At 35.3% G+C, this 22279-nt stretch overlaps 1 protein-coding gene across 3 annotated transcripts in view; it reads left to right on the forward strand.

Annotated features, from left to right (window-relative positions):
* The window catches only part of REV3L (REV3-like, polymerase (DNA directed), zeta, catalytic subunit), a 205646-nt gene that overhangs the window by 155714 nt on the left and 27653 nt on the right, over window positions 1-22279 (forward strand). For all 3 annotated transcript variants that reach the window (XM_011970620.1, XM_011970619.1, XM_011970618.1), the window contains 5 exons: window positions 2608-2726; window positions 10607-10748; window positions 12875-13119; window positions 14453-14561; window positions 16500-16706. In XM_011970620.1, the coding sequence (XP_011826010.1) occupies window positions 2608-2726; window positions 10607-10748; window positions 12875-13119; window positions 14453-14561; window positions 16500-16706 (822 nt within the window). The remainder of the gene's footprint in view (window positions 1-2607; window positions 2727-10606; window positions 10749-12874; window positions 13120-14452; window positions 14562-16499; window positions 16707-22279) is intronic.

Genomic DNA, 22279 nt, shown 5'->3' on the forward strand with positions numbered 1-22279 from the left:
AATTTACCTGTTTTATAAAATTTGGAACTGGGTACAGTGGCACACACATGTAGTCCCAGCTACTTAGGAGACTCACGTGGGAGGACGTTTTGGGGTCAGGAATTCAAGGCTGTAGTGTACTATTTATTATGCCTGTGATAGCCACTGTACTCTAGCCTGGGAGCTAAAGCAGGACCCCATCTCTTAAAATAATAGTAATAATAAATTTTGTTTGTTTTTTAATATACAGGTACTAGATTTATTTTTCCTGCTTTACTTTGAACATAGAACTCCTGCAGTTTCCTTATGGACTTTGAATTTGTAGTGACAAAACAAAATACCTCTTAAATAGTAATCTTTATTAGATATTTGTTGACTGCTTAAATGACAATAAATGGCTCTTCCCCAGACAACTACATTTAGAGGCCTTCTGGATGTCAACTCAATCTAGGCTTTTCAAGAATTTGCCAAGTAGGTTGGAAACAGACTTGATTCAATTCAACAAATATCTGGTGCACTGGTTGAAGGGCCTGGGTTTAGATAAAGTAAGAGTATAGTAACAGACAGGAAGGCAGAATATATGGGTATGGATGTTGGTAGGTAGAGATAGGGCAGTGAGAATCTGTGGAAGTTCTCTTGTGATTCATTTTCTCAGTAGAATAGCAGTTACTGTTCTTAGCTGAAACTGAGAATTGTGGAGAGGCTTTTGGGGTTTGAGAAGAGAGAAGTTTGAAATGGTTATTAGGAGAATTTGAGAGAAAATATAAACACTGGGCCACATTAAGAGTCTATTTGATATTTGGATTAGGAAATTAAAGTAATATACCCACCAGCTATGTTTAAATTCACAGATTCAAGTTAGATTTGACCATCACTCACAAATGGTTATGGATTTACTTAAAAAAAATAAACAGCAGCAGCAGCAGCAGGAGAGGGAAAGGGAATGAATGGTACATGCAGGGGAATGATTACCATGATTGACTATGAAATTTAAACTAAATAAGGAGCAGAGAGGTCAGAGCACCAAGGGGTGTAAGTTGGAAGCACAGGAGATGATGGTCAGAGAATGGGATGCATGAGATTTTGGAGGGAGTACACCTGTTGATAGATCCTGGGGTATGATTATGGAAGTGGGTAGCGTAGGTAGAATGGAAGACAAAATCATTAGAGAAGAGGAGTTCGAGGAGTCAAGGAGTATCTTTGTTTTCTTCCCACATAATTGTTACACTTACTGCATATAAAATAACAGCGGTCTTTTTCCTTTAAAATTCAAATAAATATAGTGCCATTCACCTCTGGAATGTAGTACGGCAGAGGAGAAATCTGAGGTCCAGCTAATTATATCTTTGATTATTGCTCCTGTCTCCGTATTAAGCTTTCCTTTAGGAACCTAATTATATATTAACATTCTGTTCTCTGTTCCCTGTATCTTCCCTCCTCTCATTTTCATCTTTTCATTCTCTTTATCTGCATGTTGAGACATTTCCATATTCCTAACTTGATTTTTAGTAGAACTATTCTGCTATTATCTTCTTTCAATATGGGTTTTTTCATTCTGTTAGTGATTTTATAATCCTTCCTCATTTAATCTTGTGGCATTTTCCTCATTCTATTACTCTCTACCTTTTGACAACCTATGAGGGCATCTGTGTATATGTATATATACACAAGTACATGCACACACTGTGAAGTATGCTGCATTGTACTGCCATTGTTCTGAAGATTGACAGAAATTGTAGATAAAGTAAGACCAATTTGGGTCACTGCACTGAGATAAGATTAACATTCAGTCCCTATTTTGTACCTCCTGGATCACAGGAGTGGAAAAGAAAGTAGTTTAAAATTGTAATATACAATTGTGAAGTGCTGTTTGAACTATTTCTCAGAATCCCAAATTGACCTAAGAATGGAGACCACTGGTTCCTTAATTTCCATTTTGCATTGAAATACCTGCCATTGTCTAGATTGCTTTTGTCTTGTAGATATTTCAGAGAAATCATCTAGCTGAAAGTACATATTTATTAATTTGGGCCCTTTTGCAGGATCTTTTACCCATTAACACAGCTTTCACTTATATATTTTGAAGATGGGGAGACATTTCTGACATTTTAATATTTTGCTTTTGGAATGAAATTGAGTGTCTCTATAATAATGCCTGTGTAGTGGGGTCTAGTAACGTAATTATTGGGAGGAGAATGCCTGCCTTTAACTAGATAACTTATCCTCAAATCTGTGGAATCCCATTAATCAGCATGTCATCAAGAACCAAAAAGTAAGTATGGAAAGAACAAAAAATTAATTTGCTTGACAATGCTTCTGTCAATATGCATATTATCATAGAGTATAAAAATGGTAAGAACTAGGATCTCTTAAAATAAGTCTTATATGACCAAGTTGAATCTCATCAGGTCTGTTTTCTCTAATTAATTTTCCAATTTGTTATGAACATTTCTGTCCAGTAGGCTCTACATAGTTTTGAATTACGATTCAGTTATACCACACATCAATTTTACAAGTAGCTTTAATATCTACTATGAAAAGGTTAAAGTGATATTGGTATCTTTTAGAACAAAATTTGCTACATAAACGTAAACATTATTATAATGATGTCTTGCCTTTTTGTTTTAGGTGGCTCTAACTAACTACACCTTTGAAAATGTGAGCTTTCATGTTCTTCATCAGCGTTTTCCCCTCTTTACCTTTCGAGTCTTGTCAGATTGGTTTGATAACAAGACAGATCTCTACAGGTACTGTTTTATAACTCTGAAGAAGATAATATAAAATCATCATTGAGATGTAATTTATATGTAATAAAATACACACATTTAAAGTGTATTGTTCAGGCCGGTTGTGGTGGCTTACACCTGTAATCCTAGCACGTTGGGAGGCTGAGGCGGGCATATCACCTGACGTCAGGGGTTCGAGACCAGCCTGGTCAACATGGCAAAACCGCGTCTCTACTAAAAATACAAAAATTGGCCAGGTGTGGTGATGCATGCCTGTAATCCCAGCTACTCAGGAGGCTAAGGTAGGAGAATCACTTGAACCTGGGAGGCAGAGGTTGCAGTGAGCCGAGATCGTGCCTCTGCACTCCAGCCTGGGCGACAGAGTGAGACTCGTCTCAAAAAATATATAAATAAATGAAGTGTATTGTTCAATGACTTTGAAAAATGCATTTATCTTGTAATCATTACTCCAGTCAAGATAAGGAGCATATCTGACACCCAGAAGATTCCCTAATCATCTAGATAATTACTAATTGGATTTCTATTACTCTAGATTAGTTTTGCCAATTCTAGAACTTCATATTAATGGAAATATTCATAATCAACCTTGGCTTTGAAGAAACTCAGAAAACATACTGTTTTCTGGGATTTACCCTGTTGCATAGTTTGTTCATTCTTATTGTTAGATAGTATTCAATTATATGAATAGAACTTACCCACTCACCTGTTGTTGGACATTTGGGTTGTTTCTAGTTTGAGGCTATTATGAATAAAACTGCAATAAATATCTGCATAATGTCATCGTGTGAACATACGTTTTCATATCTCTTAGGAGTAGAATTGCTGGGTCATATGGCTATTGTGTGTTAATATTTCAAGAAACTTAATCTGTTTTCTTTGGCAAGTCTGTCGGCAAAAATTATGTCAGCCCCTGTTTATGTGAAAATGTCTTTATTTCACCCTTATTTTTGAAGGATGATTTCTCAGTCTCAGTTGCGTTTTTTTCTTTCACCACTCTAAAGATTTTGTTCCCTTTTCTTCCAGCCTCTCTTTTTGCTGATGAGAAGTCAACAGTTATTCTCATTTTTCTAGTATTTGTGATTCATTTTCTTTCCAAAGTCAGATTTACTGAGTGGTTGACCGATGTTGCTTATGACTCTCTGCAAGGTTTATAGTGGAGGCAGGGGGAGTTTCTCAGTTCTCCTGTCTAACCTCAGTCTTTGGTTCTTCCTGTTCTTCTGGGGTTTGCTCAGCACTCCTGCTCTTCCCACAGTGGCAATAGACCTCTGCTTTGTACCACTGCCAGGTCCTGGGCCCAAGTAAACTTCCTGACCCTCCCCCTGGGGCAGATAGCATTTTCTTCTACTCCTTTCTCAATGATACTATTCCTTTGCCTGGAATCTATGACAGGAAGTTTTCCTGCCACTTTTCCAGTTGCTTATTATTTAGTTCAAAGCCTATGGTTGGAACAGGTAAGTATACCAGGCCCAAGGTGTTCCTAAGCTTCTCCAACTTGATGTGGGATTCAGTCTCCAAACTGTCGTCTGTACATATTGTCAGTATTTGGTTTTAAGTTTTATCTAGAGTAGGCCTTTCTGTAGGGCAAAGGCGTCTGTGTTTTCTAGGCTCACAACTGAATGCCAAGGTTGTTAACAAGAGGGTGATGAGGTCTCCACTCTGGCATTGGTGAGCTTCCAACCCCAGCACTATCTGACCATTTCTGCCCACACTTAACCCTCAGTGAGCTGCTCTCTATTCAGCCTCATGTGGTTTCATCCTGCTGGTTTTCAGGACAGCCTTGAGCTGTCACTCACAGGGAATCCACCTGTACTTCTGACCCCCCAACTCCTGCCACTTGCACAACTCCCTTTCTCTCTCATACTCCATCCCACAGACTCCACCTGTGAGCTGCCTAAATGAACTCTGAGCTCTTCATCTTTGGCTTAGTAGGACAGCCTTGCTCTGTGTAGACTCTGGCACACTGCACTGTATGTAGGAAAAGTCCTGAAATTAATGTGTCTGATTTTTTAAATGAATCAACTGTACTTACTGAATTGTAAGGCTGTGTGGTGGTGAGGATGGAAAAAGTATATCTTTGAAAACAGCTTGGTAATATCTGGGGAAACTGCTTCCTGAGCATGTCATCCAGTCCCTTTTGAGGAATCTCAGAGAAGTGAAGTGAAGTAACAGAGAGCACTTAGCTTCTATCAAAGCCTTATAGAAATAGAAGCTGAGAAGTTGGCCAAGTGCGGTGGCTCACACCTGTAATTTCAGCGCTTTGGGATGCTGAGGTGGGTGGATCACCTGAGGTCAGGAGTTGGAGACCAGTCTGGCCAACATGGTGAAACTGCATCTCTACTAAAAATACAAAAAATTAGCCGGGCACACCTGTAATCCCAGCTACTCCGGAGGCCGAGGCATGAAAATCACTTGAACCTGGGAGCAGGAGTCAGAGGTTGCAGCACTCCACTCCAGTCTAGGTGACACAGCAAGACTCCATCTCAAAAAAAAAAAAAAAAACTGAGGAGAAGTTATACACCAATAAATAAAACTTGATATTTAACTTAACATTGAAAACTATATTCAGTGGTTTGTTTATGAGCCCTGGAGTCTCTAAATGCATGTTTTACCACCTTTAATTAGGTATTATCTAGGATGATAACTGTTTTTGGCAAGTGAACTAGAGAACTGGAACTAACACTGTATAGAAGGGACTTAGACTAGACATTATGCCATTTATGTCAAATGGATTATGTTATACGAAGAGACCATGCACTCTTTCTTTGAATAGTCTTGGAAATATCAGACAACTTCATCCTTAAATTTAAGTGAATACTAACTTAAATTTAAATGAATACATATTAACTTTAAGTGAATACAAAAAAGTAAGTATCACTTTTTTGGTAAGTATGGTAACCCTTTTTGATTTGTATTTGCTTTCTACAGTGTTTTAAGGACATACATATATATTGTAAATCGACTTAGAATGAGAAGAACTTGCTAGTCAAGGATTTTTTTGTGTTAAAGCTGTAAAACACAAAAGTACCCTAATTTTTTTTTAATAAACCCAGATTTTGGTCTCCTGGAAGCCCCTCATTTATGTGAATGAGTTATTTTCCCAACATTTTATTGTTTCGAGCTTAGAACACATTTTTTCATAAAATAATGTCTTGTGATTAGATTCCCAAGCCAGCCTATAAAACTTTTCCTAATGTCTAATATTACTAATCTAGATAATTCCTAATACCAGCATGATTTTATCTGTCATCCATGGAATAGTTGTTAAATACTATTCCAGTTTCTGAACTAAGAGGTATGTCCTGGGAGCAGAGTTGTGTAGCTGAAGAAGATAATATAAGAAATTTTATTTTCTATTTGCTGTATATAGAGTCAGTCCACAGAAAAACTTCAGAATAAGTGAATTTTGTACTCGGGATTCTCCTGTCTCCTTTTTTGTCACCTTCTCCCCAGATGAACTATCTTGAGAAGTACCCATGCCTTCAGAATGCTCTAAGTTCGCATTTCAGCACTACCCAGGCCTATCTTGAGTAGCATGTGCTTTATAATTATGCTTCCCTTCCTCCTTTCCAGATCAAAACTTGTATTTATTACCCTTAAGTTTCACAAAGCATTAAGAGGATGGCATAATTCTTTAACAACAATTTTAAAAACTAACAAGAGTCTTATCTTGTCCTTTAACCATAAGTAAAGGCCGCAATTACTCTTTCTTTTTTGTGTTACATGGTTAGTGAGATAGGACCCGAAAGTAGAAATGATGATGATCTTATTTCAGAAAGATCACTGTTTTAAATTTAAAAGTCTACTTTTTAAATGCATTTTTTTAAAAATTAGCCATTCAAAATATTTTTTATGTTCATGCCTATAGGTCAGCAGATTTAGATCAGAAAACAGCAGTTGTTACCTGCTAGATAAATTATACAAGCTAAAATGTCCCTTGTTAAATTAACCTTTAGTTATGAAAGATAAGATGCATCTAATTTGTGTATATTACTTGGTTACCAGTCAGTAGAGAGGAATACATTTAGTGAAATGCTTATTTCACCAAATAGTGAATGCTTATTCATTTCACAAAATGGTCTACCATTTTTGTTAGTGAGGAAATGAGTAATTTGGTGTGGTGATAGAAATTTAATAAGATAGTTACTCATTTGTAATGTATTATCTTGTTTTCTTTTCATCATGTTTTCATTTACTTGACCAAAAACTCAGTTTCTAGTATACCAGGTTTGTAAACTAGGACAGATTAGGCTTACAGTAATCCTCAGTTCTCTTATCTATAATAGAGAGATGTTAATATATTCTACCTCATGGAGTGAAGTAAGAATTAAATGAGATAGTATGAGTCTTGAACACACAGAAGTCTCTCAATAAATGTTAATTGGTACGTCTTTCTTTTCAGGATAGAGAATTAGATTCTGAATGAAATGAGGAAATAGTAATTACCATAATTATAATAATAGCTGCAAAGGTTATTAAGTTTTTGCTTTTGCCTAACATCTTACAACAACCTTATTATTACCACTGTTTCACACATACTGAAACTGAGAGCTAGAGAGTTAAATGATTTGCCTAGGGTCACATAGTAGCTTGCAACAGAGCCACAATTTGAACCTAGGACTATCTCACTCCAGAGTCTGCTGTCAACCAATGTGTGAAAATCTCTTAGATTGTATTCTTCAAAATGTGAAATAAACCATTTTCACTTTAAAAAAAAAGTTATATATAGTATAGTAAAAATACTTCTTTTGAAATATACTGTTATACCCATTTATTTAAGTTCTAATAGACTATACTGCCTCAAAAATGGCGTCGATCTTAGTCAAATAACTTAAATCAGGAGCCTTTAAAGATTCAGTTTAATTAGTTTTGTATACAAAGTATTTAGACTTACTTTCACCATTTTTGCCCAAAAAACAAACTTTTTGTACCTCATTAAATAACATCAACAAAAGTAAAAAGCTAACATCAACCTAGGAAAACCATTTTCACCATAACAGTTACGTATATTAACTGTATTATATACTTTTAAATTAGTAAAAAAAAAAGAAATGGGTAAAAGACATGAACAACTATCAAAGGAAAAAAATCCTAAAATATTCAAATGTCTACCTCATATACAGTGTATAAATACCTTAATAAATACCTTACTAAAGGAATTCTTAATCTGCTGATTATGTTCTTAATTGTACCATGAATTACAAAAACCTATTGGCAAAATCAGTCTCATTAAAAAAAAAAAAAAAAAAGGACTTTAGGCTGGAGTAAACAATGAAAATAAACCAGTATGTTTTAAAACACATTTTCCAAAACAAATTATCATCAGCATACTTCAAGTGGTAACTCTTCTCCTGAATCACCGCCTACAGATTTCAAGGAAATATTCATGCCTAGTCAGCATGATAATCTGTTGAGACAGATTCTTATATAAGTTTTGTGTAACACATACCTTTTTAAAGTCTTCTGTTAAACCTGTGTTGGTTGAGACTTAACACTTACTTTTCTCATCTTTTACAAATCTCAGCAAAATGCTTGTGTGCTGCCTGGCATTTTCAGAAATTATGTTGGTGTCTCACTATTTTGGTATCTCATTTGGCACGTTTCTCCAGGTCAGCTCTCTGTCCATATGTTGAGAGGGCAAAATGTAAATGTATCTCATTTTTCTGCACTATCCATAGATAAATCCACACATCCTAAAGGAGTGGTGAGCCGTTAAATCCATTCTGTTTTATTTTAAAGGGACTGATTTGATTTATATATAATGCATTATTTCAGATTTACACTTTGCAGTTTTGTATTGTTGAGGGGTTACTAAAACAAAAAAAAATCAGATTAAAATGTGATACCATTTTTTGTCTATCAAACTCATAACTTTAAAAACTATAATCTTCATTGTTGACAAATATACAAGGAAACAAGCACTTTATCATCAGTAGTATGAATATAAATTATTAAAACTTTTCTGGAAAGCAGTGTATTGCTAGGTATTGAAAACTGACCAAATCTGGGAATTTATTTTAAGGAATTATTTAATCATCTGTACAAAGACTTAGCTTTAAAAATGTTCATCACAGCGTTGCTTACAGTAATAAAAGATACTCAGTAAATGTTTCAATTAAATATGTTATAATTATACAATAGCATACTCGATAGCTACAAAACAAATATGGGGAGTCAGTATATTCAGTTAAAAATGTAAATTATGAAACAGAATTTCTGTTTATTTTGTTAAACAATTATTTATAGAGTTTAGGATTTTTTCATGTTTGCCTAATGTTTTAACAGCTTTATTGAGATATAATTTGTATATCATACAATTCACCCATTTAAAGTATATGACTCACTGAGTTTTAGCATATTCAAAGTTGTACAACAGCATCACAGTAAGTTTTAGAATATTTTAATTACCCTAAATGGAAATCCTGCATCGTGTAGCCACCACTCTTCAACCTTTCATCACTCCTATCACCCCCTCCACCAGAGTCCCCCCACCCTCTACCTCTTGCCTTAGACAACCACTGATCTACTTTCTGTCCCCATAGATTTGACTATCCTCGACATTTCACGTTAACAGAATCACGCAATATGTAATCTTTTGTGGCTGCCTTCTTTCAGCATATTGCCGTCCAAATTTGTCCATGTTATAGCATCTTTCAGTATTTCTTTTATCGCTGAATAATACTGTATTGTATCGATATATACTACATTTTATTTCTTCATCAGTTGATAGACATTTTGGTTGTTTCCACTTTGGGCTACTGTGATTAATACTGGAACATTCATATATAGTGTTTTGTGTAGATATCTGTTTTCATTCCTTTTGGATGTGTACCAAGGAGTAGAATTTTTGGTGGATTATATGGTAACTCTGTGTTTAACTATTTGAGGAACTGGCAAATTATCTTCCCAAGCAACTACACTATTTTATGTTCCCACCAGCAGTATATGAGGGTTCCAGTCTCTCCACTTTTTTGTTAATACCTGTTATTATCTTTTTTATAATAGGGGTTTTTTTTCTTCCTTCACATTCATTTTCTAGTTTTTCTATTAAGCATTAGTCATGTGTCAGAGGAAAAGGTTTTTAAACACATTTATTGAACAATTATGTGACTATATTGTTCTAAAAGCAATATAATTAAAGATTACAATATATGTGAACCTTAATCTTCAAATGAATAAATTGTATTCCTTATAGTATACTTTTGGATCATTTTTACATTTTATAATATCAAAATTCATTTTATGGATTTGCTGAGGGCTTTATTGTTTATTTTCTTAAGAAGGTAAGGTAAAGAGGTTAATTTTTTAAGGTTTAAACTGAAAAACAAAACTTTTATATTTTCACAAAAAATAATTATTTGAAATATGTTTAACCCACGTATTATCTCACTAAAAATTATGTTACTGATTTTTCTGAATCTTCACCAAATTACTTTTTTTACCATGAAAAGTTGGTGCATGTTTTTATTTTAGACTTATATTTACAATGATAACCCAGACCCTTCATGTTCTTTAAAAATTTATAGATATGATAATAATTATTGCATAATCAGTAGCTGTATCTTAAAGGAGAATGTTAATTTTCTATAATAAGAATAGAGCAGCATCAAGCAAAATATCAAAAAATAGTGATCCTTAATCTTACCACCTAATCACAAGCACTGTTTTAAATTTTGCTTATTTTTCCTGGCTTTTATGTCCTTGAAATACCTGAAATTTTCTAATGTTTTATTCCTTAACATACTTGGCTTAAAGGCTTATATCATTACTCTTTCCCTAAGTAACCACACTTTTAGCATGTAGATTTTTCGCAGGAAAAAAGTACTGTTTTCAAGTGTCCAAATTTTTCCCTGATGTTCATAATGTGGATTCTTTTTTAACAGATGGAAAATGGTTGATCATTATGTTAGCCGTGTCCGTGGAAATCTCCAAATGTTAGAACAACTGGACCTGATTGGGAAAACCAGTGAGATGGCTAGACTTTTTGGCATTCAATTTTTACATGTACTGACAAGGGGTTCACAGGTGGGAAATCAGTTTTCTTGCAGACTTGAAAGTTCTGTATGAGTGATACACTTTTGTGATATTTGAAGTGATTTGACTTTTTAAACTTTCTGTTTGGTACCAACTAATCAATAGCTGGGTAATAAAATCTTATCATTTTATTCTCTTTCTATGCCAACTTTCCGGCCACTGCCAAGTGTTTTATGGTATTAAGAAAATAAATGTCCATGCCCTTAAGGATATTATATTCCTGTATATTGTTACTGTGATTAAAGATGACCCTTAAAACTGGAGAAGCAACAAAGAAAGTCTACCTTTCTTTTGTTTTACATGTTTAATTTTGGCTTCTTAAAACTTCCCGTAGTTAATTTTAATATAAAAATAAAAAGCTTGAAAATCAATATAAGTGGACTATGTAACTTTTTAAAATGTTATTAAAAAAAAAACGTGAAAAGCTATTTAATTCATATTTTTCTAAGTAATTTCCCAAGCATATAATGAGAGATTTTTACTAAACACCTTGCTGAAAATGATTTTATGTATTAATTCAACAAATATGTATTTGAATACCTGTAGTTTGTTAAGCACTGTGGTAGGCATCAGGGATACCATATTAAAACACTCAGATTCCTTAACCTTGTAAAATCCTTAATTATTTTAATTACCTGTGTCTATAACATTCCTCAATCAACCAGTTCAGTAAATATAGCAAAAATAGAGTTCCAGCTAGTTTTATCTGTTTATTTCATTTAATTGTTTATAAGCTATTTATTTTATTTATACCCATCAAATTTAACACCTATTTGAGCTAGCCTGTAATAAAAGGCAAAGATACCTTAAAACCTCATGAGAATACTTCAGTGAACCCAGGCTGGTTCTTGTGAGTAATTTTTTTTTTCTGATACCCCAGGCCATCTGCTTAATAGTTATTATTAGAAACAAACATACCAGTAATTGCTTGATTCAGTTTTGCTAGGGACCAGTAATAAGCTGATTACTATTCAGTTCTTTTTTTATTATTTTTTAATTATTTCCACAACAAAAGCCACATTCAATACTTTATAATTCTATAATCATTTTGTTTCTTTGAAAAACTGGGATAACATTTTCTATCTTAAGTCTCATGACAGCTTTTTCATTCTCTTAATTTTCCCAAATAAATGTCTCCAAGATGATTGACCAACTTCTTAAATGAAATTGTCAAACTATACAGCTGTCTGTCCTACACTTTTTTATTATGGTATAACTGTAAATAAAGAGGGCCAGGCACAGTGGCTCACGCCTGTAATCCCAGCAGTTTAGGAGGCCAAGGTGGGGGATCACTTGAGGTCAGGAGTTCAAGACCACCTCGGCCAACATGGTGAAACCCCATCTCTACTAAAAATACAAAAAGTAGCCGGGCATGGTGGCGCAAGCCTGTAATCCCAGCTACTCAGGAGGCTGAGACAGGAGAATCTCTTGAACCCTGGAGGGGGAGGTTGCAGTGAGCCGAGATTGTGCTGTTGCACTCCAGCTTGGACAACAGAGCGAGACTTGATCTCAAAATAAATAAGTAAATAATAAAAATAAAAAGAGATCTAATTGCATCTGTCCTTTAAAATTGACTTATCTTTTAAGTTATTTGACATGTTTTATAGTTTTTATAAAAGTCATAGGAATAGGAAAAGGATTTACATATATCCCTTTTCACATCTGAAAGCTGACTGAATAACTAGTATTGCAGGCTGGGCATGGTGGCTCACACCTATAATCCCAGCACTTTGGGAGGCCAAGGTGGGCAGATCACGGGAGGTCAGGAGTTCGAGACCAGCCTGACTAACATGATGAAACCCTGTTTCTACTAAAAATACAAAAAATTAGCTGGACATGGTGGTGTGCGCCTGTAATCCCAGGCTGAGGTAGGAGAATCGCTTGAACTCGGGAGGCGGAGGTTGCAGATTGCCGAAATCGCACCATTGTACTCCAACTTGGGCAACAAGAGTGAAACACCATCTCGAAAAAAAAAAAAAAAACTAGGACTGCAGGAAAAAAAAAAAGTCATACAGTCTTATTCTGAAAAGCAGATTATCCTCAAATGATTGTATATTCAAATTACCAATGTATTTAAACTGTGTTTCCTCTCTTCTCACCTCCCGTTCTCCGCGCAGTACCGTGTGGAATCAATGATGTTGCGTATTGCTAAACCAATGAACTATATTCCTGTGACACCTAGTGTTCAGCAAAGATCCCAAATGAGAGCCCCACAGTGTGTTCCTCTGATTATGGAGCCTGAATCCCGCTTCTATAGCAACTCTGTTCTTGTTTTGGATTTCCAATCACTTTATCCTTCCATCGTGATTGCATATAACTACTGCTTTTCCACCTGCCTTGGCCATGTGGAGAACTTGGGAAAGTAAGGTTTTTTTCACATTTACAGTAATGTTGTGCTTTGTACTTCTTACTAAAATTAGACACTTTCTGAGTGTCTCTTTGCTCTTGACACCTTCCCTACGGGCAAGATAAATGGGCTATATCCCAGCTAATCCATTCATTGTAGTTGTCTTACTAATTGACATGGATCACTGTCTGATTAATCCAGCTTCATGGATGGATGACTCATGAAGAGGATTGGGAATAGATCAGCCTTGCAACTGTTTCACTCCATATGTAACTATGGTCTCTCTTAAAATGAAAGTTAAATTGTTGATATAAATTACTTTGCAGTGGAACAGTTTGAAGATTATGATCTTGTAACTCCAACTATGACCGCCTCTTTATTTTTCTTATAAATAGTCCAGGATTTTCAAAATTAAATGGTAGGTTTTATTGATTAATGTAAATTAAATTTCATAAACTGATAATAACATTTTAAATTCTCAAAGGATTAGATACTTTTCTTGATTTGTAGGAAATACAGAGTCTTCCTTTTTATTGATTTTTGCGTATTGGAGACCATGTGTTGGTTTTAGTATATGCTATACTCCTTCATAGAAAGCATCTGTGGAAATTATATTGGTAATCCTGTCTTTTTATTAAAAACAGGAATTTGGAAAATTTACAAGATTTACAGTCTTTCTATTTAAGGTTTAAATTCTTCTTTAAATATGTTCACAAGGATGTTCAATAAAAATAAATTTTTATTTAAGTAATTTAGTATAAAATGATTGGGCTGCACGCAGTGGCTCACGCCTGTAATCCCAGCACTTTGGGAGGTTCAGGCAGGCGGATCACGAGATCAGGAGATTGAGACCATCCTGGCTAACACGGTGAAACCCTGTCTCTACTAAAAATGCAAAAAATTAGCCCGGCATGGTGGTGGGTTCCTGTAGTCCCAGCTACTCGGGAGGCTGAGGCAGGAGAATGGCATGAACCCAGGAGGCAGAGCTTGCAGTGAGCCAAGATGGCACCACTGCACTCCAGCCTGGACAACAGAGCGAGAGTCCATCTCAAAAAATAATAAAATAAATAAAATAAGATGATCAGATGTTGAAATTTGGTTTTCAGTATAGATTTTACCCATAAATTTTAGGATAGTGCCATTTAAGAAACGTTTATTGTAATAAATTGTGAATCTTTGAAAAACTGTTTTGGTAATGAGGCAAATAAACATATTACTAATTACATGAATTCACGTTTAGATGTTTGAAAATGAATTTCTAATGGAGTTAGAAAGATTTTTTAAATTGCCTAAAATCTCTGTTCTATGATTTGAGGAAGTGTTTGCTTAATATTCTCTTTCTTAACAGGTATGATGAGTTCAAATTTGGCTGTACCTCTCTGAGAGTACCTCCAGATTTACTTTACCAAGTTAGGCATGATATCACAGTGTCCCCCAATGGAGTAGCTTTTGTCAAGGTAATACTCTCTTGTAAATGAAAGATAACAACTATGGCTTAACTTTTGGAGAGCTGATAATGGTTTAGATATTGTTGGCACATAATAGAAAACAAAAACACCAAGTTTGCTTGAATATTTTATCTCAAAAAATCAAAGATACAAGAATCGTCTAAGAAATCACTTCAGGAACAAACCAGTCACCTTGATTTTTCTTGAATTTAGGTTTTAAATCTTTAAATTGTTAAATTTTAGTTAATGAAATATTGAAAGAAATAAACGTACGCTTATACCTTCTGCCCTTTATTAGAACCAGACCGACTTAAATAGCAACTTAATGGTCAAAATATATTACCTACAGAGATTTAAATTTCTTTAATGTGTAGATGCTACTAGTTGTTCTTCTACATTATTTTAAATTAAGACTATCTTAGAATTAATGATACTGTAATAGGCTTATTTATTATATTTTTAAGAAGATATCCAAACTAAAAATAGGATCCCTTTTTTCTCTCCTGTATCTCCCCTCAAAAGAGACAAAAGAAAACTTTATAAATTAAAGACAAATAAGAGAGATCTAAAAGATTATATTGCCTCTTATATGCCAACTTCATTCCTTTCTTTTCTATTTTCTTAGCAGTGAGTCTGTACTAGAATCATGAGACAGTAGAGTGGTTGATGGTAGAGGGGACCCCACCAGCCCTCAAATTCATTCTGGTGTACTATATCAAAAGTGGCATCATTCTCTATCAGTAAGAGGGAATGCTAAACTAAAATTAGCAATGTAGATGAAGAAAATTTTAACCAAAGAGTTCATGGTATGTTTCTTTTTGGAAAATTTTAAAATGTAGTATTTCTAGGAACTGATGTAGATGAGATCTACTTGGAGAAATGGAAATAGATTTTTTTTAATTAAATGGGTCTTTATATAAAAATCAGTTTTCACATCACATTTCTGCAAATTTGGTCCCTGTTCTTTTTATCTTATGTCTTAAAACATTATGGCTGCTTCAAAATGTACACCAAATGAATTAGAGGTTAGAATATGTTCTCATTGTCACATATCTGGCAGCTTATTATCTCCTTTCAACAGTTTTTTTTTAAACTTGCGTCTACTTTTGGACCCAGTGTGTAAAGCTTAATAAAAATAGGACTTTTTAAATATTCAGGTGTGTGATGATCCTATACCTGAGATTTTAGTTGCTAGGTCCGACATGCATTACCTTGCACGTGTCTGTGAATCATCATCAAAGTTAATACTGTTTTGTGGTTTTCATTCCTACTGGAGTTCTCATAAATTCTCCCTAGTCTTGATTAATACAAATGATTTTTTTTTGGCATCAACAAATTTTATCACCTCACTATTCATCCCCTCTTCCAGATTGCTAATAAATATAGGCCGGAGGGGATGGCTTAGTGGTCTAAGCATCAGATTTGAAATACCTAGAGTCCCTGGAACTGCAGGTTTGAATGTCAGCAGAGTCAACCCAGCTCATCATTCTTCCAAGGTAGATAAATGGAGTTCCATGCAGATTTCTGTGTGGGGTCATTAGGATGAGATCTTTAAAAACTGAGTTGGTTATGAGTGATACAAGTCCCATCTGTCGTTTTGAAAGAATGGGGGTTTCTGTCAAAGTTTTGAACAAAATTTCCCTCTGAACTTGTTGTATGGTCACTTATGCACTAGTTGACATCCTCCTCCCTGGAGGTCTCTGAACTCACATGGAAGTGCTCTATTAGATTTATAAACATTGCAGGAACCATTTAGGAGAAAAATACTCTTCCAAGAAATAAAATGTGATGATTTTATATTGACGGCCACTAATACTATGGTCACTCTATTGTTAGCATGTTTCAATTCATGACAGTTGGCCATTATTATATTTTATGCTTCCTTCTTAATTATATAAATCTATAATGTTTGAGGGGTTTTAAACATTTTTTTTTTCTTTATGATAGCCTTCAGTAAGAAAAGGTGTACTACCAAGAATGCTTGAAGAAATTTTGAAGACCAGATTTATGGTGAAGCAGTCAATGAAGACTTACAAGCAAGACAGAGCCCTGTCACGAATGCTTGATGCACGTCAGTTGGGACTTAAGCTGATAGCAAATGTCACATTTGGCTATACAGCTGCTAATTTTTCTGGGAGAATGCCATGCATTGAAGTAAGTGATACAAATCTGTAGTTTTTTTCAAAAGAGACTAAAATATAGCGAGGCACAGTGGCACTCACCTTGTATTCCCAGTTACTTTGGAAGCTAAGGTGTGGTATGGGGGGCTTCAGCCCAGAGTTGAATCCTGCCTGGACAACACAGTGAGACCTCATCTCTTTTTAAAAAGAAAAAAAAAAAGGCCAGGCATGGTGGCTCACACATGTAATCCCAACACTTTGGGACGCCAAGGCGGGCGGATCACGAGGTCAGGAGTCGCGACCAGCGTGGCCAACATGGTGAAACACCGTCTCTACTAAAAACACAAAAATTAGCTGGGTGTGGTTGTGGACACCTGTAATCCCAGTTATTCAAGAGGTTGAGGCAGGATAATCACTTGAATCCAGGAGGCAGAGGTTGCAGTGAGCCAAGATCACACTCCAGCCTGGGTGACAGAACAAGACTTGGTCTCAAAAAAGTGGCTCACACCTATAACCCCAACACTTTGGGAGGCCAAGGCACGTAGATTACTTGAGCTCAGGAGTTTGAGACCAGCCTGGGCAACATGGTGAAACCCCATCTCTAACCAAAAATGCAAAAATTAGCCGGGCACAGTGTTATGTGCCTGTGGTTCCAGTTACTTGGGAGGCTGAGATGGGAGGGTCACTAGAGCCTTGGAAGTCAAGGTTGCAGTGAGCCATAATTGCACCACTGCATTCCAGCCTAGGTGACAGAACAAGACCCTGTCTCAAAAAAAAGAGAGACTAAAGCAGCATTAAATGGATGCCTGTTCATTCAAGCATTTCATTTTGTTTTAAAACTTTAATAAACCATTTCATTTCTATGACATAGGATCAGTTTTTCTCATACCAAGCCTCAATATGTATATATTCTTGGGGATCTGTGACTTTTCTCTGTATCTCGGTGTCTTTATTCCAATGATCATTTTAGAAATTAGCATACACATATTTCTGCATTATCTTCATAACTATAACTTTCTATTAGCATGAAATTTCAGTGCCACCTTTGTAGCAGTTTTTACAACAACCTTGGTAGTGCATAATTCATTTTATGTATTGACAAGAGATCTGATTATAGTTATATTGGCTTGTCCAAATGTCACAATTAGCCAAGTGTGGTGGTTCACACTCGTGATCCCAACAACTCAGGAGTCTGAGGTGGGAGGATTGCTTGAGCCCAGGAGTTCAAGACTAGCCTAAGCAACATAGTGAGCCCTTGCCTCTATTAATACATAAAATTGAAAACTAAAAAAAATGTTTTGAGTCAGAATAAACAACAATCATTCCATACTTACTAGTATACCAGTAGATATAAAGCAGAACCTTTTTTGCAGTGATGAGTGACAGTTGAAAGACATTTTTCATAGAATAAGACTTAATTTCCTATTTACTAAGTTAAGGTGTTTATTTGATACAAATACAATATAGTGTGACAGGGTAATATAATAATATACTACTGAGTGAGAAAAGAACAGAATAGCTTGTTATATTGTGATCTTTTCGTGCCAAATGAAGGCCAGAGGACATTGTGGTATATCATATTTGCATTAGTTCAGTAAGAGAAAAACAAAGAAAGCATAAAGTCTTCACACAGCTCACAGTAGGCAAAATGAACTCCAAAAACATGAGCAAGGCAGGAGTGGCATATTCACATTGAAAGCAGCAAAATACCATCTCTAGTGAAAACTTAATATTGTTAACTTGAATATTTTGGTACAGTAATATGATTTTTGCTGTATAAATTTTTTTATGGTTGCACTGTAAAGGCTGTAAGCAATAAAAGTTTGTATCTAGGTTTATATTTGTATACTTTTAGGTGAGATAAAAAATACTTTGTTAGTCCTGAGGGTTCATATTAATACATTTGAAAAGCACTGATCGATATGATCTAGCAGAAAAAAAATGGAAATGATATTACTAATGGAAAACCAAAAGATATCCTTTTTTTTTTTTTTGAAACAGGGTCTTGCTTTGTCGCCCAGGCTAGAGTGCAGTGGCTTAACCACATACTTGTCCCAAATCCTTTCTTAGGGGCCATTTCCACATTTCCCTAATTTCTTCCCTGCCTCTCAGTTTTAAAAGTGTTTATTAATGTATTTTAGTAATAAAACAATGCAGAAATACTATTTTAAAAATATGTAAATACTGTAACTCTAGAATAACCAGAATTTGGGAGGATTTTTGAACTAGCAGTGGAAGTTTAGGAATAGAGTTTCACCAGGGAGTACGTTCCTGCTTTGCATGGTGAACTCAGACTGCCAAGCAATACCTGCTTCCTTGACCCTGGTCTTCTCAGCTATTCTCAGGTTAATGACTGCAAGCATGCATTTGGCCCCTCATCATATGCTAACTTCACAACAATACAGTGTTAACTTCTAGGTGAAATCATGAGTGGAAAAAGCAGCTAAAATCACAGAAAGAGCCTCTTATGAATAAGTGAAAAGTTAGCACCAATCAAGTAACAATGGAAGGTATCAGCCACTTGTTTTTTTTTTTTAAAGGGCAGATGGCTTCATTCTTTTTTATGGCTGTATGATATTCTATTGTACACATAATATAGCATTTCCTTTATCCATTCACCCGTTGATGGACACTTAGGTTGCTTCCATATCTTGACTGCTATTGTGAATAGTGCTGCAGTAAATATGGGAGTGCAGATATCTATTCAATGTCCCAATGTCCTTTTTTTTTTTTTTTTTTGGATGTATACCCAGGAGTGGGATATCTGGATCATATGGTAGTTCTATTTTTAGATTTTTGCGGCACCTCCATATTGTTCTACATAGTGACTCTACTAATTTACATTCCCACTAACAGTGGGTTCCCCTTTCTCCACATCCTTTTTGGCATTCGTTATTGCCTGTTTTTTGGATAAAAGCCATTTTAGCTGGAGTGAGAAGACATCTCATTATAATTTTGATTTGAATTTCTCTGATTAGTAATATTAGTCATTTGTCATCTTTTGAGAAATGTCTGTTCAGACCTTTTGTGCATTTTTAATCGAATTATTTGTTTTTTTTTCCTACTGAGTTGTTTAAGTTCCTTACATATTCTGGTTATTAATCCCATGTCAGATGGGTGGTTTGCAGATATTTTCTCCCATTCTGTGGGTTGTCTCTTCACTTTGTTGATTATTTCCTTTACTGTGCAGAAGGTTTTTAGCTTTATGTGATCCCATTTGTCCAGTAATCAGCCCTAAAAAAGAATAAAATCCTGTCATTTGCAAAACACGGATGGAACTGAAGGACATTATGCTAAGTGAAATAAGCTAGACAGAGAAAGACAAATATCACATGTTCTTACTCATGTGGAAACTAAAAAAAATTAGTGAACTCATGGAGGTAGAGAGTAGAATGATGGTTGCCAGAGGCTGTGAGGTGGGGAAGGAGGGAGATAAAGTGGAAATGATTAATGAGTACAAAAATGCAATTAGAATGAATAAAATCTAGTATTTGGTAGCACAGTAGAGTATAGTGAACTGCAACTTATTGTATATTTTTAAATAACTAAAAGAATGGAATTGAAATGTCTAACACAAATAAATGATAAATGCTTGAGGTGATGGATATCCCAGTTACCCTGATTTGATCATTACACATTGTCTGCCTGTGTACATCATATGTACAACATATACATATATATACAAGTTATCTATCCAGAATAATTAAAACTTTTTAAAAGCAGGAGGCGAATGGATTACTGTCTGTGGTCTCCTGCTTTCCTTCAGAGAACACATAATCAAAAAAGTGCAGATCTGGACTATCATAGAGAAAGATAAGATTTTGTAAGCATATAAGGAGAATATGGAGAATAAATAAATGTAGCTAATAGTTGGAGGTTAATGTCTCTGTCTCAGTACTATCATAGAGAAAGACAAGACTTTGTCAGCAAAAATTCCTATGAAGAGAATATGGAGAATAAAGTAGCTAATAGTGGAGGTTAATGCCTCTGTCTTAGTTGGACTTCATAAATTAAAATTTTTGTATGTTGACAGTTTTCTACTAAACTATTGGTCATTCATATTTATGATAAAGGTATATTTGTGCCTTTTTAAAAATTGAACTTTATTTCTTTTTATGTCTTTTCAGAAAATTAATTTTTACTTAAAAAAATTTGTTTTTATTAACTTTTGAGCATCCCCAGTCATGGCCTAAATTGTGAAACCATTTCTTTTCCTCTTTTAAATCCTCTCTTAGCCCTTTAATGAAGTAATGCTTTTCAGGTTAGGAACCTTACTATAAAGTAGCAGAATCTGTTAATTTAATTACTTCTCCTTCCCTCTTCCACCTCCCCCTCACTCTAGTGCTGCTGAATTCTTACTACATGGTCTTCATGGGTAACTGCAGAGTTCTGACTCTTTTGGGTATAACTTTAATGGGTCAGAGTAAGAGCATTAGGCAGACATTTAAGACCGCTATGTATATGTACAAGTATATACTTACTTGTAAGTATATATCTCAGAAGTGTATTTGACTTTGATGCTAAGATGGCTTGCTCATGCAACTCTTTGTCCTCACATATTTAAAAGTTGACCTTGTCCGGGCACAGTGGCCTGTAATTCCAGCACTTTGGGAGGCCAAGGCGGGCGGATCACGAGGTCAGGAGATCGAGACCATCCTTACTAACACAGTGAAACCCCACCTCTACTAAAATACAAAAAAATTAGCCAGGCGTCGTGGGCGGGCACCTGTAGTCCCAGCTACTCGGGAGGCTGAGGCAGGAGAATGGTGTGAACCCAGGAGGCGGAGCTTGCAGTGAGCCCAGATCGCGCCACTGCACTCCAGCCTGAGCGACAGAGCAAGACTCCATCTCAAATGAATGAAAAATAAATAAATAAATAAATAAATAAATAAATAAAATAAAAGTTGACCTTGTTTGAAAGTGGCGGCAGGTAACAGAACATTTTATTCAATTTGAGTTTCCATTAGATAACATGCTTTTTGTAATGTATTAAGTTATAGTTTACATTCTCAAGATTTTCTGTTGTACTAGAGGTCTCAGCAGAATTCATAATCTTAATTTAAAACCCAAGGCCAGGCATGGTGGCTCACACCTGTAATTCCAACACTTTGGGAGGCTGAGGCAGGTAGATCATTTGAGGCCAGGAGTTCAAGGCCAGCCTGGCCATCATGGCAAACCCCATCTACTAAAAATACGAAAAATAGCAGGGCAGGGTGGTGCACGCCTATAATCCCAGCTACTCAGGAGACTGAGGCATGAGAATTGCTTGAATCCAGGAGGCAGAGGTTGCAGTGAGCCAAGATCACACCATTGCACTCCAGCCTGGGCGACAGAACGAGACTGTTTCAAAATAAATAAATAAATCAGAATAAATAAATAAATCCCAACTCATTTCTACCAGTTTTATTATTTATTCCTTTGTTCATATACCTAATATGTCCTTTGTAATGCAACTTTAAACAGCCTTTTAAATACTATTCAATCCTACATTTAGTAATTCAAGTTTTACAGTAAAGGGAGAAGGATCATTATTGCTATTGTTTGCTTCTTAACACAAAAAAAACAAAAAATGTGCAGTTTGCATTTTAAAATTGCAAAGGGAATGCT

The sequence above is a fragment of the Mandrillus leucophaeus genome, unplaced genomic scaffold (genome assembly GCF_000951045.1).
Source record: "Mandrillus leucophaeus isolate KB7577 unplaced genomic scaffold, Mleu.le_1.0 Scaffold96, whole genome shotgun sequence".
In the NCBI taxonomy this organism is placed as follows: domain Eukaryota; kingdom Metazoa; phylum Chordata; class Mammalia; order Primates; family Cercopithecidae; genus Mandrillus; species Mandrillus leucophaeus.